Source organism: Triturus cristatus, chromosome 5_1, assembly GCF_964204655.1.
Source record: "Triturus cristatus chromosome 5_1, aTriCri1.1, whole genome shotgun sequence".
Classification (NCBI taxonomy): domain Eukaryota; kingdom Metazoa; phylum Chordata; class Amphibia; order Caudata; family Salamandridae; genus Triturus; species Triturus cristatus.
In genome coordinates this window covers 507791237-507817314 of record NC_140587.1, presented here as the reverse complement: position 1 = coordinate 507817314, position 26078 = coordinate 507791237, and the positions used below count along the sequence as shown (strand labels likewise).

At 43.8% G+C, this 26078-nt stretch overlaps 1 protein-coding gene across 1 annotated transcript in view; it reads left to right on the top strand.

Moving 5' to 3' along the window:
* LOC146831131 (large ribosomal subunit protein mL53-like) overlaps positions 1-21701 on the top strand; it is a 108795-nt gene extending 87094 nt beyond the window's left edge. The window contains exons 2-3 of the mRNA XM_085605364.1: positions 8631-8743; positions 21338-21701. Of these exons, the coding sequence (XP_085461490.1) occupies positions 8631-8743; positions 21338-21456 (232 nt within the window). The 3' untranslated portion in view covers positions 21457-21701. The remainder of the gene's footprint in view (positions 1-8630; positions 8744-21337) is intronic.
* Positions 21702-26078: the final 4377 nt, after the last annotated feature.

Sequence of the window (26078 nt, the reverse complement as noted above, 5' to 3'; positions counted from 1 at the left end):
AGATATGAAGATTAACACTACCAAATCTTTCGTAATGTCTTGCTGCTATAGGTCGGTCCCGAGGCCTTCTTTCAAGCTTCAGGGAATCCCTGTTAAACATGTGCCTAACCTCAACTATCTGGGGGTTACCTTCAACTGCTAGGGTTCCTAGTCCCTGCAGATGAATAAAAGAAACAATCCGTTTGAAAGGAGCATTAATGCAGTCTTTTCCTTTCCTGACAAATTGGGCAAAATTGGCCATTTATCGTGCTAAATATGTTTGACTGGCTACCTAAGGCGTAGGGGTGCGGGGCTCTCAGGCGCTATCACCACAACAAACCACTGAAAATAAATGTACATGCCTCCTTCTGGGTTTACCACTGCCTACTTCCTCTTTTATCACACACAGGTAGTTAGGGCTTATGCACTTTGAGGATGTTTGAAGAACTCGGTCTTTGTGGCGTAGGATCTGAGTGAATGAGGCACTCTCCCTAATTAGACTGCTAATTAAGGACTGCCTGTCTCTTTCAAAATCCTTTCCATATTCCCTGGCTGAGGGGCGTTAGGGACTTGGCAGTGGCCCTGGGCAGGCGGGACTTATTTGAAGAGCCCTGGTGATCCTTGCCCACAACACCCAAAAAGACAGTGGGGGAATCACGTTATATGTTCTGGGAAGAAGAGAGCCAGGTTAGAGTGTTTGCACTCCTCTCTGTCATTCATTATTTACATCTTGATCCCCAGGCTCTTGCAACCATTTTTATCACACGATGTACAGCACTTTATTTTTCTCAGGTCTCGTCTTAACATTTTGTACAGGCTGCTCACCTTCCCTCAGTGTAATGACTGGTTGCGTAACCTGGTGCCCTGCCCATGTGATCAAGCTTCTGTTCAAAGCACTTACTTGTAATGTTTTTTTGTACTTTTTACTCTGCTCATTGATCCATGGTTCTCAAACATTTTTTTAATTGAGCATTACCTGTGTCGTCGTACAGAAGCTTTGCACCTTTTACAACGAGGAGATTGCTTTCACTGGCTATTCCTTTTTAGGTCTCGCCTAGCGTTGCAGCGCGCATGCGCTGCTCGCTTGACGAGACATATTGTGAGAGAGGAGATTTCAGAAGGGGACTTAAAGCCCCGCCCATCATTTTCATTGTGTCGCGTCAGCGTTTATGCTAAACGCCCGCTTCCCATTGAAAAGGATGCTTTTTGGCCACTGCCCTTTCTCCCTTTCGTCCGGCCCATCCGGACTGACTCGTCTGCTTTGCAGCTGTGGCAAAGCAATTTCTTATCTTTAGGGGGGGCCATCTGTTTCTAATTAGCATGGCCTTAGGGCGTTGTTAACCGTACCGAGCGGGTGGTTTAACCGCGCTGAGCTGGCAGGCCCCGGTGTCTCTGCTCCTTCACGTTACTGTCAGGCAGATTAACATCAACAAAAGAGCTGAGAAAAGCATCTTAGCGACAAGTTTCTCTAACCCGCCTTTTTTTCAAAAACAAAGAGAAAAAAACTTAAAGCGACGTTTGCGAATTCATGGTTAGTGACGGGGAGAGGCTTAAATGCCTGTGCAGGTACTGGCTTGTGTGCGCGCGAATGCGTTATACGCCCTGCTATGCTGGCATCGTACCTCACATTTATTTGTTTAATCGTTACATTGGTTTGACGTCAGAGTCGCGGATTCCTAGTGCGTTCCGATTACGTTTTATGATGACTCCACTTCAAAACGTAGTAAAAACTTGAGGATACTGGAGTCTAGACACTCAAGGGATAAGTGGTTAACAACATGCACAAGTTCATGCTGTTTGATACACTCAGCCATCTTGTTTCTGGCATTTTGTAAATTAAATACCATTTGGCCTGAGTCGGGCGGCAGGTTTGTGGTGACACGGCATTAGCCATGCACTACACCAACAAAGTCTGCATACTAATGGGGTGAGAAACAGTTGCGGGCATAGCTTCAAGGAGCTGCGTTGACGTGTGACGTTGGTGCTATAGTTAAAACAAGCGCTGTGTGTAGTTGATGTCACTGCTCTAACTCCGGTATGAGGACACCGCGCTAGTCGACCAGTATTGCGAGAAGTCTTTCTGGTAGGTGTAATGCCATTGGGTTGATACTGACTAGCCAAACAACCTGGGAGAGGGTGCTTGTGAATTGTCTACTTCGCCCCATATTTTTCTGTCACCGTTTCTGTTGGTTATAGGTTTTGACCACTTTACCACTACTGATCAGTACTAATAGTGCATCTGCCCTCTGTATGAACTGTGACAATGTTTGGTTTACCATGAGTGGCATATGTGATGTACTGCTTTGCCCCACATTTTCTGACCCTGTTTCGGTTGGCTATAGGTTTGGGCCACTTTACCACCACTGGAAATTGCTAATAGTGCATATGCCCACACCTTCCTTTTCCTTACATATAAGGCCCCATAAGGTAGGATCCAGGTACCCTCAAGGGCAGTGTATGGGATAGAAATAATGGGGGCTGGCATGTGAAGGCCAGCTGGGCCGTTAACATACAGTACTGTTCATATGTGTTCTGGGGTAGCGCATCGCAGTAGTACTCGGCCTAGGGATGCAAATGATGTGCGCATAACATGAGTACGCGACGTGTCAGTAGGTTGGAGTGTGTTTTAAATAGGGAATTTATCAACAAGCAACAAGGTCAGCCTATGGATAGTCTAACAATGGTTTGGCAGGGGAAATACAGTGATATTTAGTGGCCACCACATACACCCCTCCTTTTTGTTTGATATTATTGAATCTGTGCAAAGCACACATCATGTAAGTCTTCCGGATATGTTTTTAATGCAGATTAATGTTAGGTCTGCTTTCCCTCACCCCGATGTCCGTGAATAACTGCCAACCTGATGGTTTAAAGGCTATGTTCCTTTCTATCCCCTGTGGGTGCCTTGCGAGAGCCCAGTATGAACATGCTGCAGAGAAAGGTGTTTGTTCTTGCAACATTTATAAGAAGTTCGCCGGGTGAAATTCTAATTCCCATATTTTCGTTATGAGTTACTCTCGGCGTTACGAAATAGTATTCGAGTGTTTCGGCTCATTTCCAGGGCTAATAAATCACTGATAATGATGCATAGCAAGCTGAGTTTCCTTTTCGTGGCCAAGTTGTCTGTCTGCGATGTTACTGAGGTTGTATTTGCTGGTCAAATAGTAAGGTGCAAGGTAGCAGTCAGAAGGCACACTGTGCGATTCGGCGCAGATCTTGTGATCTGGCTCCAGTCTGCATGGGGCGCGAGTGGACCCCAGCCTGTCATGGCCAGTTTCACAATTTTCAGCAGACAACGCAACTGGGGCTCTGCTAAGCGCTCTCTTTCGAAAGTCTGAAGTTAATATTCCGCAGGTAATGCAATTGATAGTACGCTGAGCGCTCTCATTCGATAGTGCGTGGCAAGGGTTCCTCATGTAAAGAAACTGGTACTATGCTTAGCGCTTCCTAATTCTCTCTAAAAATCTGATTTCAATATTCGTCTTGTAACACAACTGGATAGACTAGGCGCTCTTAATTGCTTGATTTCAAGGTTCCTCACTTGTTGGAACCTGTGCTATGCTAGGTGCTCTCATTGATAGTCTGGTAGGCACTCTCACTGAAAGCACATCCAATGTTTCTTATGTAATGGAAATGAGGCTATACTAAGCGCTCAGAATTGATAGTCTGATGTCCAAGGTTCCTCGGGTGAATGCAACTGGTACTATGCTAGGCGTGCTGAATTGGCGATATGATTTTCCAATGTCCCACACTTAATGCAAATACGCGCTATGCTAGGCGCTCTCATTTGGAAGTCACATGCAATGTTCCTTATATAATGGAACCGAGGCTAGGCTAAGTGGTCAGAATTGAAAGTCTGATTTCAATGTCCCGCAGGTGAATGCAACTGGTGCTATGCTAGGCGCTGTTAATTAGTAATACGATTTTCAGGGTTCCTCACCCAGTGGAAAGGACGCTATGCTAGGCACTCTCATTGAAAGTCACATGCAATGTTCCTTATGTAAGAGAACTAAGGCTATGCCAAAGTGATCAGAAGTGAAAGTCTGATGTCAGTGTGAAGTTTTACAAAACAGGCCTGCTTCGGGTCAGCTAGCAAGGTATATATACGGTATTATTACACGTTATTCTTGTAGTTCCACAAATAAAACCTTGCGAGTGCGAACATATCCCTGCTTGTTAAAGCGTGGCCCTCGTGGTCACACCGTCAGGAATGCAATTGGCGCGCGGGCGCTGTTACACATATGAATTAGGAGTCTGTCGTCAAAATAGCCATGTCACACAGTACCTATGCACCTCTTGTGCACATACAGTCATGATCACTTATGTACTGTATCACACAGTATCTCGGCACCTTTGGGCCTGAACGCTTAGGCATTTAGTATGTCCGGGTCATGTCACACGCTACCGAAGCGCCCTTTGTGCTTGGGCAAGTAAGCTTTATTTGCCTGGGGTTTGTCAATCCCTTTGCGCTCGTAAACCTATACTATTAGGTATTGTGTCCCACGGTTCCTCAGCGCCCTTGTGCCCAAACACTTATGCAGTGGATGTCCGTGTTTTGTGTCATGGTACCTGCGATTGGGCGCATTCGGGCATTTCGATGCCTAGGTCATATCATACAATAGCTGTGCACCTTGTGCGGTTACACTTTTCGCACTAGATACGTATGTGGTAGCACACAGTACCTATGCAGGCATTTGATGTCCGCGTTGTCACACCGTACCTCCTCAACCTGGGCTGAGAGGGGTGGGGGGGGGGGGCAAAGGGCGTAAGGGACCAAGAGGGTATCACTTATCCTGAGGCTAGGAGCACTAATCATCTGTGTTTTATGTTCCATTATGCATGGTGGATCCATGAAGGTGACAACAGTGAAGGGACCCATACCGCAATGACGGCAAGCTGTCAGGGCCTCTTCTGCTACGTGGCGATGGATCAAGCGTCACTATCTTTCAGTTCAAGAGTCATGGGTTTTGCCAATCCAAGATGCTGTTTTGGATTCAGCTGACTTGCTGTAGCCCATTCGTTCTGTTTCATTTGAATTGCAAGTTTCTCTAACCTGTGACTCAGGGAGAAGTTTTGCATCAGTGCACTGTTACATAGTATCATGTGCAGTAGTGTACATTTTAGCCTGTCAGTGGGGAAATACATTGACGGATGTGCTATTGTCATTTTTTCCTGCAGTTTCAAGAGGCCAGGGTGTGTAAGTGAGGAACAAGAATAGAGTTTCAGGGACAGGGTAGACGGCGCGCAGGGCCATGCAGGGGACTGGGGAGCCACGCTGGAAATAGAAAGTAAGGGACCACCAGCAACCCGGATCTTGCTCCTAGGGGGTAATGACCCGGCTCGCCTGGGACAAATGGTTAGTTGAGTCGAGAGGTGGGCGAGCTACAGGGCATGACCTTCCTAGTGGGCTGAGGGGGAGGACAGATAGTCGGGCAACTATGCTGTCCTGTGGCGGTAAGGTCATGATTGGTAAGCATAGTCTTCAGTCCTTAGCGGTCAGAACCATGTAACTCCAGGGGCAGTGACAGCCGGTAGGTAGGCTCTCAGGGTGCGGGGGCCGGAGGAGACACTCTTCCCAGTGGGCCTGTGGCCACCCTCGCACGCGCATGCGCATCAGGGCGCAAGTATGCAGAATTTTGCAGCCCCATTTATGGAGTTTAAGGCAAAAAGGCGTAGGGGGGGCCCGGGGGAAAATATCCTTCCGATAAGCTGTACCCCCTGCGCATGCGCACGCCTACTCCGGCAGAGTAAATTGTAGTTTGCTGGGATCTAGAGGCTGCCAGTCATTGACCTTGCCGTAGGCTCTAGAGGGGACACGCAGAAAGTGAATATATGCATTGTTAGATTTACGGTAGGAGTGTCGTGTGTATTAGCGTTTAAGGTTAGCCATGTTACATCATCTGTCTAACAATGTATCCGGGCTTTCAGCGTAATCATACGTAATGTGAATAAATAATGTTTTTTAATTTTGTAATAAATACCGCCGGGGGGTTACACCCCCTAATCCAAAAAGTAAAGTTGGTGTGGTCTTATTAATTGCCTTGAAGGATGGAAGGAAACCCCATCTGTACAAGGGCTGCGGGTACAAAAGGTAAATAGGGGACTCAGGGAGTACCAGGCCATATGGGCAAGACGAGCGCTAGAATAGCGTGCGCCGCCATTATGGCGGTATACGGAGGGGCGTGAACCGGAAGCACTTTAGTCCACCACACTTCATAACATTTCATGTCAAAGGGCAGTGAACACGTCTTTTAAACCATTTCACACAATGTTTACATTTCAAGTGTACAGGATCGAGTGTGCACTGTCTAATGCCACTTTAGAATAGTACCTAAGGTCGGGTATTGTGTCCATTGCAACCATCAGTTCAGTGTGTGTGGAGATGTTGATATCGTCAGGTTCTCGTACATAGAATTCTTAAAATCGCCCTCGTACTTTCTCAAAGTTCTGGGGCACCCCTTGTCTCCATAGGCCACTTTTCTGTTACACAAACATATAGCCATCCCTGTGCTGCCACTCCTCAGCCATGCGGTGTGCTGCTCCACTACTAAACTAAGCTTACAGAATAATTTTTTTCTGAAGATCAGTGTTGCCAGGGACACTCGAGAGCAACAATGGGGGAGATAATATCGCTCAACTCTCTTAATATCACCTACGAATAACTTTGGATCTTATGGATGCTCCATATTGTATGAAGAAAGGTGCCTTCTGCGTTGCTGCATCTCAGACAAGTAGGTGTTGGGTTATTAATGAAATTGTTTTTTGCAGTTATACTGTCAACTTATCAGAAGTGGCAATAGTGAAACTGTGTGATAGCTCTGCCAGATGTTTGCTAATCATATGTCCATGACGCATGCACTGCCCACAGTGCTAGATGGCGCCTGGCACGCCTCACGTCTAGGTATACAAATCCTGTACATCTAGCAATACGACAACGAATATAATACAGTCCTGTCCCCCTGAACATTGGAAAACAAGCATTGGCATAGCAATAGGTCTCGCATTTTCAAAACTTTAACATATTAGTATTGTAAATGACAATGTCTTTTATTATTGCAGGTTTTTTAAACATATAAATAAAAGACATTGCCATTTACAATGCCAATAGCTCAAAATCTCACCAGTATGAAACCTATTGCATTGCAAATGCTTGTGTACCCTTCCTCTTAGCGAAAGGACCAGTACTATTTACAATACAGATAACTCACACTAGTACAAATGCAATGCAATATATTTCGCAGTTACAAAAAAATTAGCTATTGCCATTTTGCATTAGAGCATTTTCTTTGTTTTTTAGAAGAAAAAAAAATGTCATTTACAGTGCCAATAGCTCAAAATAATGTAATTGCGAGACCTATTGCATTGTAAATGCTTGTTGAGGTTGGTACTCAAGACAAGGAAGTTGCTGTCCATAAGAACATCGGTTTTGTGCACTGAGGCCACAGACTCATTTTAATCCTGTTTCCTGTATTGATAAAGTAACTTTTACAGTTGTGCTGTATTTTTTTCACTGTATTTTTAGTATTCTTATGGCATAGGTTTTAATCTTGTAGCACTAAATCAGGAACCGAAACCTTCGGGACTACCAGACTAATGGAAAGGGCATGATATCATTTAGCTCGAGAGCACAAATTAGGAATACAGTTTGGTATAGACCAGTAGAATGGGAATTTTATTAGGGGCAACCACTTCATGTGACATGAACAAAGACGAGCAGATCTTTATAAAATCTTGGGCAGATAGCACCTAGTTGAGACTGCATATCATAGACTGCAGACAGTCAAACACCTGATGGAAAAGCTGAAGTGCGGTGGCCTCAATATTGCACATCTTTTGCCGGTGCCGTACAAAAGAGTGATTTTGAGTGAATGTTCTTGAAACATTTGGAAAAACTACAGGGAGTCAGATGCGAGCTGTCCAGAGGTGATATTACTGGTTTGCCTCTTGGCAGGCATCTATCTCTCATATATATAAAGGGTAAACTGATTCCACTTATGCTACTGGCTGCAAAGCAAGAATTGTTGGGGGGCATTGATGGTCTCCAATATTGGTGAAGAGCTGGTATCAATCTGGTCACTACTGGGCATGAAGAAATAAGCATATGGAATACAAGAGAGTATTATGCATCCCAGAGGGGTCTTTAGGATAACTGATAAATATGCTGGGATGATCAGAAGTGAGACATGGACTGGACTGGTCTTACAGAACAATACAGAACATTTGGAGAGACCATTGAGGTGGAGCACAGCTTTGCGGCTTTTTAGCACTGGGGTGTGGGAGTCCTAGTTTGATTGGGGGCGGTTGTTTCTACTACTCAGCTATGGACAATACAGAGATATAAAGTCAGAATATCTGTCTTTAAAACTGGCATCCTGATTTAGAGCTCAACTGATGGGTTACTCCGTCACAACGGTGATGAATATCCCGTCCGCCGAAATATAAATCCCATTATGTCCCCTAGGATTTATATTTCGGCATACGGGATATCTGTCACCATTGTGACGAGAAACCTGTCCGCCGAGATTTAAATTAGGCCCTGAGTAGTTTACAAAATCACAATAAAATTGAGGGAAACTAAACATTCACTGCACAAATATTGTAAGAACAATGGCGTAATTAATATTTATTGTTTCTTTCCTTTTTTCATGTAGAGAATTTCTCAAGACCATAAACCAACAGAAAATTCGTTCCACCAATATCAAATGTGAAACTGTGACAGATATAAGACATGACAAGTCTGAACCCCTGATTGAAATCACATTTGGTGAGTTTAGAGTGTTACAAAATTTAGGCAGCGTTTTCAGTATCATTTTGATTGCAATATTACATCTTGTAAGCTTGTAAGTGGAGATGTATTGCTGGAGTGAATTTGGTCTTTTTTACAGGCACAATCCTATTTCGCAAGAAACATTGCACTTAGCCATTTTTTTAAGCAAATGCTCCTTCTGTGTTTGTGCCTGTTTGGATCCACATTAGTAGTGTTGTCTCCAGTAACCAGACCTTGGAACCTTAAAAAACAAGAGGTTAAAGTTAACAGTATTATCAGCGGTATCACCACTTCCAAGCCCTCATTCTTTTCTTTTGTACAGAATGATTACATTATCCATTCTAATATTATGAGTAATTAGACTAGGCAGGTGGACTGCTGCAAAATATATTTAGTCTTTAAGATATCTGAATAGGTTGTCTGTACTCTCTTTACCCCAAACTCTGTAACTTGTAATTATAGGCTGTTGATAAACATTTCCAAAAGACATCTGCCTAAGAGTTGCCAGAGAAAGCAACTCATATCTAAAATACATGATAAACCTGTATTCAAGACAGTGAATGTTCCTTTAAATCACATAAGGGCTTCTATAACACTTTGATCCAGAAAAACATTGTCTAGTTTCATAGATTTCTGGGTGGACCAAGTTCCTTAAGAAATGTGCGGCAAGGAAAATCAATATCTTTTGTAAAAATATCCTTTTACTGCATTCTTTACAATTCGACTTGAGAGTGGGGTGGGGCTTAAACCGCAATTTAAATGTCGCCTAATTAAGACACGATTGTCATCTTTAGAAACATCCTAATACTTTATCATTTATAAATACCCTTTGAAAATAGCTTCCACAGGCTTATCTATATACAGCCGCACATATTAGTTTTGAGGGATGCGTGCTTGCCTACTTGGCACACAGTCCACAGATATACATTTTCTCGGTTTTGTTCCTTAATTTTCCCGCATGATGCCTTCCTATCCCCACTACTGTTTATCTGCATATCTAGCATTTAGGAATTTGGTTATATCTTTGGGCTTTACATTCTGCACATGTGCAATTGAAAGAAGCTACTGGTAACACCAAATTCACCAAGTACAGCATCTATATTCCTCTCTCTGCACCTTACATCTCGAACGTTACTACTGAATTACTACCTCCCAGGGTTTGAGCTTGTCCCTCACTCAGGGAGATCAACACTGCCCTGAAACAACATCCTATGCTGTCAAAACATAAGAATGGGTAAGGAGATGCTCCACATCAGATGTACATATGTTTATATGTTAAAACTGTACCATATAGCTTATCCACATTTTGTCATGTTCATGTCTGTCAAGCAAAATCAACATTGTTGAACAAATGTTTCAGCCACCCCACCTGGTTTATGTTATCAGTATTTATGCCAGTAATCCTGTGTACTGCTTTCTTTCATGCTTATGTACAACATGTCTGTTATAAATGTCGGCCACGCACAGAAATAAATAAACAAATAAATAAGTAAATACAATAAATTGTTTTCACCACATAAAGGATCATTGGAATCTACAATAAATAGCCTCCCAGAATAAAATAATTGATTTTCCTAAATATAACATTGTCACTCAAATGAAGTATAGTTCAGTGGCCCATAATGAACAAAGTATTAATGAGAGGCATGGGAGAGGTATTGATTTGAGCTTACAAATTCCCCTTCCAGGTCCTAACATGGTGTACCTTTTTGGCATGGTAAACGGATTCCAATGACATAATAAGTAGGTTTTTTCGTGATAAAAATTAAGCTTTTCTGATAACTGACTAACAGGATTTCAGTCTTCATAATCAAAAAGGGTGCTTACATGTACATCATCAACATCTTGTGTAAACACTTGTTTAAATACCTCTTGGGCCATTTATTTTGTGACCAAGTACAGAGAATCCAGCACCTGATGAGGATGTGGAACCCATCTTAGAACTCCCACATAGTCTTCTAAGTAAGAAGTATACCAGGTTCATAAAATTTCGCAAATCCCACCTGTCTCACCAAGTTATAATTGTGTAGTCTAAATGATTTAGAAATTAATTAAGGCTATACATTAATTTTGCTATCAGTGCCTTTCATCGTCATCAAATCCCCTTCGTCATGGAATGTGTTTGATATTGTTAGTAATGTTCTTCTGGTCGAGGAGGGGGTCACTGAAATATGACTGGATATAAAATCAGTTCTACCAATGACTGCAGTCATTGTGTCCAGCACAGTGCCTGTAATAACCAAACTAGCAACACGGTGGTGTTTTATCTGTTGCATCATATCTTCAGGAGTTAATGTCTTTTGAAGATGAATTAACATGTTTGGACTCCAAACTTGTTCTAGAAACCTTGTACAATTATTGACTGCCTTATACCATTATTGAATGGTGTAAGTACTGCCTTATACCATTATTGAAAGACATTTACCATAATTGGCTTTCCTCATTTAGCACCTTGCGAATGTTGTGTTGTTTCCTGATGCCAGTTTCGGAATCAAGGTCTATGTACTCTGGTACATCATTTGCCACCCAGTCAGCATTAAAAAAAAAGATGGCCTTGTGCCACATTTCTGATGTTGTCCTTTGCTTGAAATTGGTTTGATATTGCACCTCTTGCATTATTAGTCAGTAAATTTGGAACCATGTAGTGTTTCAGGACCTGTGTGCCTTTTCAGGGAGTTTAAGCTAATTTTATCTGTCTTTTATTTAAGTGGACTGTCACCATCAGAATTTAGAATTGGCTTATGGGTTCTTTATTTGGTTCCCTTGACTTTCTCTGTCCTTTTTGATGTAGATCATAGTTTTCCTTTTACCAAGGGAAGTAACATGTCATCACTTAAAGGCGTAGGCTCCATCGCTAGCCAGTCTTTTCCTTCAGTCTTGATGTAGATTTTCATAATCAGAGCTTTGGTTACACAAAGACACCCTTCGCCTCACAACCAGCTCTGACAACCTCTCACCCGACATGCAGCAGATTCTGACCAACCCGAATGCCACCCTCTGTGGCACCCTCGTTTAGAGTCCCCCTGGACCCCGCCCCCCATCAGCGAAACCATAACCGACTTCATCACTAACCACGCTCCTCCCTCAACGGACTAAATCCTCCTCAGCGACCTCAATTTCCACCTGGACAACCTCAAAGACCACAACACCTTATCCCTACTGAAGAACCTTGCGGCCATCAGACTCTAACAACTGGTCACAATGCCAACCCACTCAGAAGGACACACGCTTGACCCCATCTTATCCACAAGTACCAACATCTCCGTCAGCCACACCTCCGAACCATCCTGGACCAACCCCCACTGCATCTACTTCTCCCTCACCAAACACACCGCTCGCCCCCTTGCCTAACGTGATCCTTCACTGAAGACCAGCTCATCACCTCCCTCAGCAAGACCCGACCACAGACATGCACAGATGCCAACACCTCCACTGCTGGATCTCCGACTACACCAATAGACTGGCTCCCCTCAAGAAACCCTCAGGCAAGCAGCCCTTCAAGAAAGCCAGCTGGTGCTCTCCAGGAGTCTAAGCGCATCTACAGACGGCTCGAGAAAGGATGAAAGAGCAGCAAGATCATGGCAGACCACCCATCCTTCAAATCCGCCCTTACTGCACCCCACATCCTCATCAGAACAACAAAGAATGCAGCAATCGAGGAACGCATCAATGCAAACGCACACAATAGCAAAGAACTTCGCCATGGTCAAAGAATTTGCCAAACCCAGCACAGAGACAGCAGACATCTCCCCGTCCCAAGACCTCCTCGACAACCTCTCCACCTTCTTCCACAGCAAGATCAAGGAGATCTACAACAGCTTCGCAACCCGGCTCGCCCAACCCACCCGCAACCACCACAGCCAATTTCTCCTGCCCCCAGCAGACCTTGACCACCTGAACTACCCTCACCTCTGACGACACCATCAGGATCATGAAGAGTATCCACCCAGGAGCCCCCTCCAATCCTTGCCCTCACCACATCTTCAACAGAGCCGGCTGCTCCATCGCACGAGATCTCTGCTGCACCATCAACTCCTCCATCGAGTCCGCAACTTTCCCGGAAGACTGGAAGCACTCAGAGATCAAACCCCTGCTAAAGAAACCTTCTGCTGACTCGACGGACCTCAAAAACGACAGACCCATCTCTCTGCTCCCCTTCCCAGCCAAAGCCATTGAGAAAGCCATCAACGCCCAACTCTCTGAGTTTGTCGAAATGAACAACATCCTGAACCTCTCCCAGTCGGGCTTCAGAAGCAACCACAGCACTAAACCGATCTCCTTCACTGCTACAGAGGACATCCGCACCCTCCTCGACCGAGGCGAGACTGCAGCCCTCATCCTCCTGGACAGCTCGTCCGCCTTCGACACTGTCTCCCACCACACCCTCTGCGCATGTTCCACAATGCCGGCATTTGCGACAAAGCCCTAGAATTGATCCGCTCCTTCCCCACTGGCCGAATGCAGAGTCAGACTTCCACTGTTTACATCTGAACCCACTGAAATCAGCTGTGGAGTGACTCAGGGATTCTCCCCGAGCCCCACCCTCCTCCACATCTACTTGGGCCACTTACAGCTATCGTAAAAAGCCACGGACTCAACATAGTCTCCTATGCTGACGACACCCAGCTGTTTCTCTCCCTTACAGTCGACCCCACAGCCGCCAAGAGCAACTTCCACGACTAGATGAAGGCAGTCACCACCTGGATGAGGACATCTGCCTCAAGCTTAACTCAGACAAGACCAAAGTCCTCATCCTGGGCTCCTCCCCCTCCGCCTTGGATGACTCTTGGTAGCCCGCAGCGATCGGAATCCTCCCACCCACGGACCACCACACATGAAACCTCAGCATCATCCTGGACTCCTCGCATTTAATGGACCGCCAACTCAACACTGTCTCATCCTCCTGCCTCCACACACTCTGCCTCCTTCGTAAGATCTTCAAGTGGATCCCCACAGAGTCCAGGAAAACGGTCACCCACGCACTCGTCAGTAGCAGATTTGAATACGGCAATGCACTCTATGTCGGCACCACCTAGAAACTACAAAAGAAACTGCAGAACATCCAGAACACCTCTACCAGACTCATCCTGAACATCCCATGCTGCAACCACATCAACCTTCACCTGAGAGACCTTCATTGGCTACCTGTCAACAAGAGAATCACATTCAAGCTTCTTACGCACGCCTACAAAGCCCTCCACAACGCCGGGCCTGCATACCTCAAGCACTGCCTCTCCTTCTCCGCTGGGCCCACCAGGCCCTGGCCACCAACCGATGGATCTGCGAGACTACGGCTGGAGGAAGATCCTTCTCCTACCTCGCTGCGAAGACCTGGAACTCCCTGCCCTTTGCAACTCAGGCAATTACCATTGCTGCTGCAATTCAGGATGGACATCAAGACCCGGCTCTTTGACTGAACTGCACACCCTGCCCCTCTCACTCGCACACAGTGCCTTGAGACCCTCACGGTGAGTAGTCAAGCTTTATAAGAGTACTGATTGATTGATTGGTTCCTCTAATTAACTCGATACTCCACAACACCTATGTTCTCACCTTGGGGGTGGGGAGGAATTGTACACGGTTCGAATTTCATCTGTAAAAAAGACCAATGTTATTCTTCATTGGATGCTTATTCCCTTCTTAAACGTTTGAGAGTTAGGCCATTTTATAAAATAATTTTTTGATTAATATAGTAATATTTCCCATCACAAGCTTAAATACAGGTGTCCTAAACCAAAGTTGGTTTAAAGCATTCCTGTTTCATTTATTAAGTGGTTCAATCAACATATAGCAGGTCACAAGCACTGACTTGTGAGGACTTAAATGTAGCACCTCACAGGTGGGAAGGGTCTGTTTGAAATAATTCTTCCTTATTCACACTACATACAGAAGTTTTCACATTCTGAGGAAAAACAGAACTAACTGTGAACGTGCCTTTTGGCATGGTTGAGACTTCTTCCGGGTGCAGATGCTCCTTGAGAAACCAACCAATGGTGAAAAGTATAACATCTTGGTCCGGTGATTCAAAGTGAATAGCGAGGCCATTTAGAGTTCCTTTCGGTAGTTTCAATCCAACAATCACCATCAAATTGGTATTTTAATTGTCTCTTGAAGGATCATTATTGGTGGACAGAATGTGGCAACCCTTGCATCATAATCTTAGCACTGACATTTACCTTAGCCTTCACTCTGACCAAGATTTAAATCATTCCATACTCTTAACAGAAACACTATCCTCAATTCCAGCGGAAAGGGTGACATCCTCTTTTAGCTACACTTCAGAGGCACAAGTAAGTACGTGTTCATGATTTTGCACTTTCAATCAATCAATCAATCAATCAGGGAATTTGTATAGCGCACTACTTACCCGTGAGGGTCTCAAGGCGCTGAAGGGAGGGGGGAACCGCTACTGCTCGAAGAGCCAGGTCTTGAGATGTCTTCTGAAGGTGAGCAGGTCCTGGGTCTGCCGTAGGTGGGTGGGGAGGGTGTTCCATGTCTTGGCGGCGAGGTAGGAGAATGATCTGCTGCCGGTGGTCTTTCGTTGGATGCGGGGGACAGCAGCGAGGGCGAGGTTTGCTGAGCGGAGCTGGCGGGTGGGGGTGTAGAAGTTGAGTCTGTCGTTCAGGTAGGCTGGTCCGGTGTTGTGGAGTGCTTTGTGTGCATGGGTGAGGAGTTTGAAGGTGATCCTCTTGTCGACGGGGAGCCAGTGCAGGTCTTTCAGGTGGGGGTGATGTGGCTGCGTCAGGGTACGTCGAGGATCAGACGTGCAGAGGCGTTTTGGATGCGTTGTAGTCGATGCAGGTGTTTGGCTGGGATTCCTGCATAGAGTGCGTTGCCGTAGTCCAGCCTGCTGCTGACGAGGGCCTGTGTAACAGTTCTCCTTGTTTCGGACGGGATCCACTTGTAGATCTTGTGGAGCATGCGGAGGGTGTTGTAGCAGGAGGAGGAGACGGCGTTGATCTGCTTCGACATGGAGAGGGAGGAGTCGAGGACGAATCCGAGGTTGCTTGCGTGGTCGGTAGGTGTGGGTGCCGTTCCCAGCGTTGTAGGCCACCACAAGTCGTCCCAGGCCGAGGGGGTGGAACCGAGGATGAGGACCTCCGTCTTGTCCGAGTTCAATTTCGGATGGCTGCTCTGCATCCATTCGGCGACGGCCTTCATTCCCTTGTGGAGGTTCGTTTAGGCAGTGTGCGGGTCCTTGGTGAGGGAGAGGATGAGCTGGGTGTCGTCGGCGTAGGAGATGATGTTGAGGTTGTGCTGGCGGGTTACTTGTGCGAGGGGAGCCATGTAGATGTTGAACAGAGTGATGATCCCTGGGGTACGCCGCAGATGATGTTGGTGGCTTCGGATAGGAAGGGTGGGAGTCGGACTCTCTGAGTTCTGTCGGAGAGGAAGGATGTGGTCCAGCTGAGGGCTTTCTCATGGATCCCGGCTTCTTTAAGGCGGGTTTTTAGGGTGCGATGGCAGACCATGTCGAAGGCGGCCGAAAGGTCCAGGAGGATGAGGACTGAAGTTTCGCCGTTGTCGAGTTGTCGCCTGATGTCATCTGTGGCGGCGATGAGGGCTGTTTCCGTGCTGTCGTTTCATCTGAACCCGGACTGGGACGGGTCCAGGATGTTGTCTTCGAGGTGGCGGGTTAGTTGCGCGTTTACGATTTTCTCGATGACCTTCGTCGGGAACGGGAGGAGGGAGATGGGTCGGAAGTTCTTGAGGTCCTTGGGGTCCGCCTTGGGCTTCTTGAGGAGGGCGTTGATTTCGTCATGCTTCCAGCTGTCCGGGAATGTGGCTGTCTCGAAGGAGGCGTTGATGACCTTCTGTAGTTGGGGTGCGATGGTTGCGTCGGCTTTGTTGAACACGTGGTGAGGGCAAGGGTCTGACGGTGATCCAGAGTGGATGGAGTTCATGACCTTGCATGTTTCTTCGTCGTTGACGTTGGTCCAGGAGGTCAGGTGGTTGGTCCAGGTGGTGTTCGCGGGGGAGGAGTCTGACGCGGTCAGGTTGATCAGGATGTTGAAGCTGTGGTGGATGTCTGCTATCGTCTGGTGGAAGGAGGTTGCCAGAGCGTTGCACAGTTCTTGTGAGGGCGGGACGTCGTTGGGGTTGGAGAGTTCCTTCACGATGCTGAAGAGCTCTTTGCTGTCGTGTGCGTTGTTGTCCAGTCTGTTTTTGAAGGAGGATCTTTTGGCCATTCTGATGAGGTGGTGGTGTCTACGAGTGGCGTCCTTGATGGCTGCGTGACTGTCAGGTGTGCGATCGTGGAGCCATTTCTTCTCCAGTTTCTGGCAGGCGCGTTTGGAGGTCTTTTAGCACGTCGGTGAACCAGGTGGCTTTCTTGCTGGCGTGGTTGATGGGTTGGGTTTCCTGAGTGGTGCGAGGGTGTTGGCGCAGGCTTCAATCCACTGTCTGAGGTTGCGGGCTGCTGTGTCTGGGTCGGTGGAGGCCTCCGGTGGGTTCTGGGCGAGGGTGGAGGTCAGTTGGTCTTCGGTGACTTAGCTCCAGTAGCGACGTGGGAGTTGTTGGGTGCGGTGGTGCGTGGTTGGCTTCTTGAAGGTGAAGTGGATGCAGCGGTGGTCGGTCCAGTGGAGTTCGGTGGTGTGGTTGAAGGCGACGTGGGTGCCTGTGGAGAGGATGGGGTCCAGCATGTGGCCGGCGGCGTGGGTGGGTGCGGTGACGAGCTGTCTGAGGCTGAGGTTTGCCAGGTTGTTGATCAGGGTGGCAGAGTTGGCATCGTTGCTGTTCTCGAGGTGGAAGTTCAGGTCCCCGAGGAGGATGTAGTTCGTGGAGGCGAGTGCGTGGGTGCTGGCGAGGTCGGAGATGGAGTCACTGAACGGCGCCCTGGGTCCCGGGGGTCTGTAGATGAGCGTTCCTCTGAGGGTGGTGTTGGGGTCGGTGTGGATTTGGAAGTGCAGGTGTTCGGCGGTCTTGAGGGTGTCCTCTGCATGGCTGGAGACCTTGAGGGTGGACTTGTGGACGATGGCTATTCCTCCTCCGATTCCGTTGGTGCGGTCTCTGCGGGTGATCTTGTAGCCGTCCGAGATGGCTATGGCGATGTCGGGCGCCGAGGAGTCGTTCCACCAGGTCTCGGTTAGGAAGGCCACGTCGGGGGCAGCGGTGTCGAGCAGGCCCCAGAGCTCGACGGCGTGTTTGCGTGCGGAGCGGGTGTTGAGGAGAATGCAGCGCAGGTGGTCGGGTCTGGTCTTTGAAGGTTTGGTAGCTCTGTCGGCTCTCACTTGGTCACCAAATTCCACAAGTTACTGTGATGGCAGTGCCCAACCAAAACCTATAGAATGGTACATACATTTATGAAAAATAAACATTTTGAATTTTGCCAGTTAGTACAAACGTAGTTTGTATTTTATTTAACTTGCGTTGTTAATCTTGCAGTATTCGCTGCAATTACAGAGCATTTGTATTACGAAAGACTTTTGGTTATGTTATTAGGGCAGAGATATTACTTTTTCCCCCCAAGATTTTTGGTGAGAGATCTAAGCAACATAGGGCCAGATGTATCAAGCGCTTTCCCGTTCGGATTTGGGCCGATTCGTAGAACCGTCCCGTATACGAACGGGAAAAAGCCTTTTGGGATGTATCATCCCAAAGGGCAATTGCAAAATAGGGAATCACGATTTTTGCGATTACCTATTTTGTGAATGCATTTAGAGAATCACAATTTACGATTCTCTAAATGCAATGCAGTAAGCGCTTTTTAAATTGCGACCCTGCTTTAAGGCATCACACTTTACCACCAGCTTCAAGTTGGTGGTAAATTGCAAATCCTTAGAAAAATGCACAACTTTGCATTTTTCTAAGTGCCATGTGGCACACATACATGCTCTTGGGGCATGTATGTGCGCCACATGTGGACACATGCATTTTTCAGGGGTGAAACAGGGTGTTCTTTTGGCACCCTTGTACCCTTGAAATTGCATGCGCAATTTGCGAGTACCTATTGGGTACTCGCAAATTGCGCATGCAATTCCCATTGATTCCATAGGAATGAATGTGAAGGCATTCCTTAATAGTGAATCGCAATTTGCGACTCGCTAATAAGGAAGATTAAGAAATATGTGGGAATCGCAAAATATTTGCAGAAACCTACATACATTGCATTTTGCGAGTCTATCATAGCGAATTGGTAAAATTCGCTACTATAGACTCGCAAAATGTAAACTTGATGACCCATAATTCCTTAAATAATGGCCTGAGGATCTAGAAGCCCAGCAATTGGAGCGGAGTGGTAGCAGCCTTGGTAAGTTCCTGTTTCCATTTATATTGCTTCTGACATTGCTCCATTTGTAACAATGATGGAAGTTGATCCTCCGCATCTCAAAATATTTTCTTCAAATTTGTCCATTTGCAAGAGACTGAAAAGGGAAGTGCCACTAATACTATCGAAAGGTTTTTGGGTGACTAAGCCGAGCAGTATAGTTGAGGAACACTGTGCGTAATACAGTATCAATGAGTGCACTGATGTCAAATAATATAATCAACTTTGTGACTTGGCATTGTAGTCCTTCTGTCAATTTCATAGTTAGCTTTTTATAATAAACATTTGAGAGCGAGATAGCACTGTCATTCTCCATTCAGACATATTGCTTTTCTCACTTTCCATTTGAATGGTACACATAGGCCAGGAATCTAAATTACAAGCCATACATCATGATTAAGAAGCACATACTACCATCCTTCAAGGATGTAACAAAAATCACAGAATACTGTCTATCAATGATGTTCACAAGGCACTAAGAGATGGAAAATATGGGGCAAATCAGTGATTAAGACAGAAGTCATTTTCAGGAATCAGGGAATAGGAACCAAGCATACTCATGAATCAGCAACAGGGAAGAAACAGTGTACAGGGAAAGACATGTCACTTTCCTAAAAGATATCTAGCAAGTCCAACAAGAAGAGTAAGAAGAGACTGGAATTTATGAATAGGCGGCTCTGGAAGACACAATAATGGTGCTTGGGGGACAACTAGCACATATTTGGCAGAAATCATTTCTGGGTAATTATCCATTTAGGAAACATAGGTCACACAATAGTTCCAGGTCATGATGGGCAGTATCAATAGAAAGAGGTTGGAAACATTTGATTACACCATCTGGCAACATTTCTTTTGAGTTGTTTTGACTTCTGCTACTAGCTTAGTTCATTCACTGGCCTTGGATTCTCTCACCTTTGTTGTTCTTGACCATACTCGTTCCCTGTCCCTCCCTTTATTGATTCTGTTGGTTGTTTTGTAGACTTAATATGTTGGTGTTGTGTTTGACTACTACCTGGTAGGTGTTTTTCAGCAGCATTGAGATTTCAGATGGAGTCTTGGTATTCCTAGGAGTTTGTTACAGATTAGCTTTACAGAATTAAATTTACTCTAGCGCATGCTGGTTAGCGATTTTCTATTCACCATGAGTTCGACTTAAATCCATCCCAGGGTTCAATGACCACCCAGCATAACACAGTGAAGGCAAGAGTTATTTAACATCGCGTGGTACCAGCCACTGAAGCAGTATATCTCCCTGCTTCTCTTTGTTTTTTCCCCTCCTTTCCCCTTAGAGCCTATACCATTGAGCCTTACCGAGCTCCGTTGGCAGGAAGGCAGCATTTGCATTGAATCCTCTTGCCACAAAACTCCCCTCTGCTAGTATGTCTTACCAGTCTTGTGAGTGTGGCGGTGTGCCCCATAAACGCTAGCTTTTTCAATGGACGGTTCAATAATACTTTGTTTATAGCTGGTTAGTTGGTTTCCGTCAGCTAATTGAGAGACATCACTATGATTGCTGGTGTCTTACTGTACCATATCAAGTTAATTACATTTTATAGGCTTAGTACTCATTCGGCTACCCATGTTCCACAAATCTTACTAGCTGTGAAATGTGAGAGATAAACTGTTCCCCTTGAATCACAAATCCTAGAAACGTTTGCTTCTTATTTGTCTGTGTCCTTAGGCTTTCTTTCTTCTTCTTGTGTTTGTCCCTCCTCTGGGGCATTGATGCATTATTTGCATCTTTCCACTGCTCATTTTCAAGTACTACTTTTTTCTTTTTGTTTAAGCACTCTATGAGAGTGGTTGTGTTTTCCAGCTGTTTCTTCCTCATGTATTTCTACCTCCTCTGTGTTATTTTTCTAGCCTTCTGCCTTCCCTTCCACCTTCACTTGCCTTTCTTGCTTCCCGACCACCACTTTATCTGTTTGCTTCCCCGGCCCTGCCCTCCCTCCATTTGCTTGTGTTGTGTGGTAGATGACATATGTACTACAAGTTGCTATATCATCGATTTTATGGTCACTGCTTGTGCTGCTGCCTTTTGGGGAAATTTTTGTACAAATATGTTTTCCATGCTCCCCAGAGATGTTGTTCTTATAATAGAATTCTCTGACTTGAACACGTGTAACGACTACATTTCTGCATAGTAATTCCGTAATTCCGAAATGTTAATGCTCAGTTTTGATTCACAAGAGTATCCACAGGAAAATAAGTGTGTTTACCTCCTCCTCTCATACTTGACACAATTGTTCTTTTTCCGATTATCAAATATGTTGCAGTGGCATTATTATTTCTCTCAGTCTAAAAAGTTGCTATTTCTCTTCCAGATGATGGGGAAAAACTGCAGATGAGAGGAGCACTGTTGACTTCCAAAGAAATGCTTGCTGCCTTTAACACCAAATGCACTGCAAAGGAACTTCAGGCAAAGGAGAATGCAAAGAAATAGGCTCCAGGCAGAGGAGCAATTTTTTCAACGCTTCATACAACCGACCTCTATTATTCTGTATGCAATGGACTTCTTGAGAAGTAACATGACTGGAATGGTTTAACCTTTTGGAAGACTTTGAGGTGTTAAATGCGGCAACATGTTTACCTTTTTCAAATATTATTTAAGCAAGAGAAATTTCAGAAGTGACTTAAGCCATAACCCATCACTGCAACGGACAACTGCAATAAATAGGTTTATATACAGTGTTGCTTCTCAGTTTGCATTTTTTTTGTCATTCTCTTTGTGAAACAACATCCTATTCTCTTTTGACCAGTTGAGTACAGCACCAGAACTGTAAGTATCACCTTGCTGAACAAGGAGACGATTGTAACAAATAGGAATCCATCCACAGCTAAAGAACATTCCGATACCCTTTTGCCTTTACGGCTGAATATCATACATTTATCTCTGTTACAAGGTATCTTTCCTGGTTCCCTCAAAGTGAACATATCTGTCCTGTTTTGAAATAAAACAACTCAGACCCAAATAACCTTGAAAATTACCAACTAAAATTATGAAAACTGTGTGACCACTCAGCTGGAAAGCTTCACACTGGAAAACAGCTTCGGCAACCACATCAGTCTGATTTCAGATCTGAATACAGCACCAAAACTGCCATTCTCAAGTTCTAATGGCTCCCTTCAATTTTTATGATGAAGCAAATCCTTCATTCTGGTACTTCTTTACCTATCATTTGTCTCTGATTCTTTTTATCATAACCTTCTTCTTCACAAGTTGTTTAGACAAAATATCAGTGAAAAAATATTGTGTCAAGAATATTGAGGACAAAAATATTGTGAAGGTACATTTCTATAGGTAAGTAAAGTTTTACTATATATAACTCCACATATATGTACAGTGACGATATATATATATCTTCAGGGTACGTAGATGTGGAGTTAAGAAGAGTAAATATATACTTACTTATTTGCACTTACCTTTATACGATATTTTGGTCCTCAATATTTTTGACATGGTATTCTGTCTACATGATATTTCTGTTTCTGATAATTTGTCAGTGATACCCTTCATACACCCCAAAATAGAATGTGTTTCAAAAGGACCATTCCGAACTGGCTTAAGTCATGCGCTGTTTAGGACAAATGGAACTTTAAGTAACAAACTTAAATTCTTTCACAAAATATCACGCTTCAAAAAGATATCCATTATGAAGCACTGCTTTTCAGGAATGCCCGTCAGAATAGTGTATACACTTCCCATTAATATAATATTTACCTGCACAATCAGGATGATCACACTTAAGCTTAAAGAGCATTTACTTAAAAAGACCGAAACATTCTTTGTAACCCTCCAGCAGCCAGTTCCTCCATTTTGCCTAATTGTCATATATATTTCCTTGTTTCTTGATTGTTATCTACTATTGATTCACCTATATTACTAATTAATAATGGTATATATACAGTTTTCAACACTAATGCTTCTGTTGTTGTCCAAAGCTACTTGCATCAAGGTCAGAGTATATTACCATACTACTATACACTATTTTGTATGTCTAGTGTTACATATTGCCCATAATGTTTGTCTCTGCTAGGCGTATCTCTGCTCTACAGCATTCTGTGACCCATAAAATGTGTAGGAGCACTTTATCAAAATATACTCAAAAGAAAACAATAAATTGGACTAACAAACTGCCCTAAGCCAAGTGGCTTGAAGATTACACAGTACCCCACATATATTACCTTACCAACATGCTCTACTTCTATTCAGCAGCATTTTCATCATTATGTGTAAAGTTTAAATAAATACCATGATTTTCATTGTATAACTAACCAGTTTTACAGTAACAGTAAAACATATCCATATCAGCAAGATAAGTGCAGCATGATGTTTCATGTAAAAAGTTTTATCTAAGAAAAGTTAATGAATGATGTAAAAAGACCCACATTACATCGCGTCCCTCATTTGGTAAAAAATAGAAGAGCCAGGTTAGGGGCTGTTCATAAAACTGTAAACATGTAGTAGCCCTTCTACTGTGATTCTGGAGGACAATCTACATTTAGGTCCCAAGGCGTAAAATATCATTCTTACTCTTCCGGCTTACTTAGATTGCAAAACTACCAAACAATAGACTCCAGAGATGGGTGATTAACAGGGGAAGCATGACTTGAGATTTTGTGGACATGTGTTTCGGAGCCCTAAAAGTCCTTTCTACCACTAAACACTACACATTCATGAACCTTGGAAACCCATAACCACTCTTAAACACTAATTCCACCCTAAGCACTCAAAATCTTTACCACTCCCGAAAAATACCTATCCCTGTGCCCCAAAAACCAACCTACCTTTAAAAAATAACTTGCGTCTACATTTAAAAAAAAACATAAAACCATATCACTGTATATTTAATTAAATATTTTTAAACATCAACATTAAATCACAGTTAAAATTACATAATATTCGTATTTCAGTCTACCTTACATTTAATTATTAAAACATAGACTAATTTTTACTAACAAATAAACAAAATGAATTATAAATTTAAATTAATTTTTAACACTATTATAAATTAGACACACATCCTAACTCTCTGTCTCTATATACATATAGATAGATAGATAGATAGATAGATAGATAGATAGATAGAGATATGTGTGTATGTAAATATGTGTGTGTGTGTGTATATATATATATTCGCTGAAAAAAATAAAGGTTACAGGGACGTTATAGTTAGGCTGACATTTCAATCCTACAATGTGTGGTCATAAGCAGTACATTGCAGGGTCGCGAGTTACAGTTAGCTCAGCTAACTATAACTGCTGAATTTCTCTGGTTTTGTACGAGTGAAATGTCAGCCTAACTATTACGTCCCTGTAACCGTTGTTTTTTTCAGTAAATTTTTATGGTTTTTAAAAATTATATTTCCTAACTATAACGGCCCTGTAACCTTTGTTTTTTTTCAGTGAATTTCTATGTTTTTTTAAGTAGCAATGATGTTTGCAGAGTGGTGAGGAAAGGGGTGGGGCCTCTGACCAGCTCTCAGCAATCCCGCTGTGTAGGACCAAGAGGGATTCTTGGTCCCTAAGGTCCCTTAGCATCCAAGAGAACTTCATTACCCAAATATACTATAAATAGGGTCTGAGGGAAATTTTAGAGACCTAAACGGATTAAATCCCCCTATTCTTAATGATTACATAACAATTGAAAAAACCTGTGGTCTGTACAACACAACTCCAGATACAATACTGGAGTCACAAACCACCACTTGTACTAATGTGTAAAGTGCAAATGGAGGAGATCAGGATGTAACATATCAAATCATATGAAAACTGAACAAGAAAGAGAAGGACTCAATTGGGATTATTGGCATCCCATCATTTCACTTTCAAGTCGTTCTCTTTCTTGTTCACTTTTCATATGATTTTTTACGTTACATCCTGATCTCCTCCATTGCGCCCTAACAACCCTCAATAGCCAAGGGTACTTTATCCCTCAACTAGTAGTGGGCCAGAAGGCACGTTTGCAGAGTGGTGGAGAAACGACTTCCTTGATGATTCCACAGGTAGTGCCAGTGTGTTTCTATGAGTGCAATTGCCAAGGACACACTGTGAATACCTGGTGTTTTTGACAAAGTATAAAACACATATATAGACATATTTTATATAAAGTTTCAGTGTAGCTATTTAGTAAGATACTAATTTAACTTTCCCCTTTGTATTCATTTGACGAAATAACTACATCAAAAATGCACAGCAACACTAGAGGTCGCAATTACATCAGTAGTCACAAATACAAATGACAAAGTGTAAAACAGATATATAGACATATTTTACACAAAGTTTGAGTCTAGTTGTTTGCAACATATTGTTTTAACTTTATTTTAACAACATATTTCTAAAAAACTACAGTTTCAAAAAATAACTTTCAACAATCGAACTCAACGAACACAACATAACTTCCAAAGAAACATCCAACTATCCATTGTTACCCAAACTCATGGGCAATCAAAAACTGCTGCAAAACTAGTGCAATGCACAATGTGTGACAAGCCCCTCTAGTGGGACGCACAAAAAATATTAATATGGGACGACGTCTGTCTTATATTATTTTAAAACCTATCATAGAAAACGTCTCCAACTGGCGATCTACCAGAGGGAAGCTGAAGGACCACCTACATCAGAGGCAGCAGCAACAATACTTGGCCAGAAAGTCCCTTCAGAGGTGCAGAGTACTATAACCGATATGGCTCCAGAGTTTTCAAGAATGGCCATGTATTGCATGGACTGTAGTAGTGTTATAAGTGTTGGTGAGCAGTGTGTTACATCTATTCGCAATGCTGCAAAAAATCATGCATGCTAATTTTTTCTCCCCTTATATATTTTTTGCACAATTCATAGTGCATATTTTTCGACTCCTCCTGTCCCATTTACCATTTTTGTTACCATAAAAAAGCAAAAAGAATTACATTTTACTAAAGCTCTAAAAAAAATTAATTTAAAAACAAAACAGAAAATCGTGTCACCGAGAAATAAAAAATAAGAACACGCCAATTTATCTATCTGGGATATTATTTAAGAGGAGTTCATAGTGAGCAGATTTGCGCAATGCACCATGTTTCACAA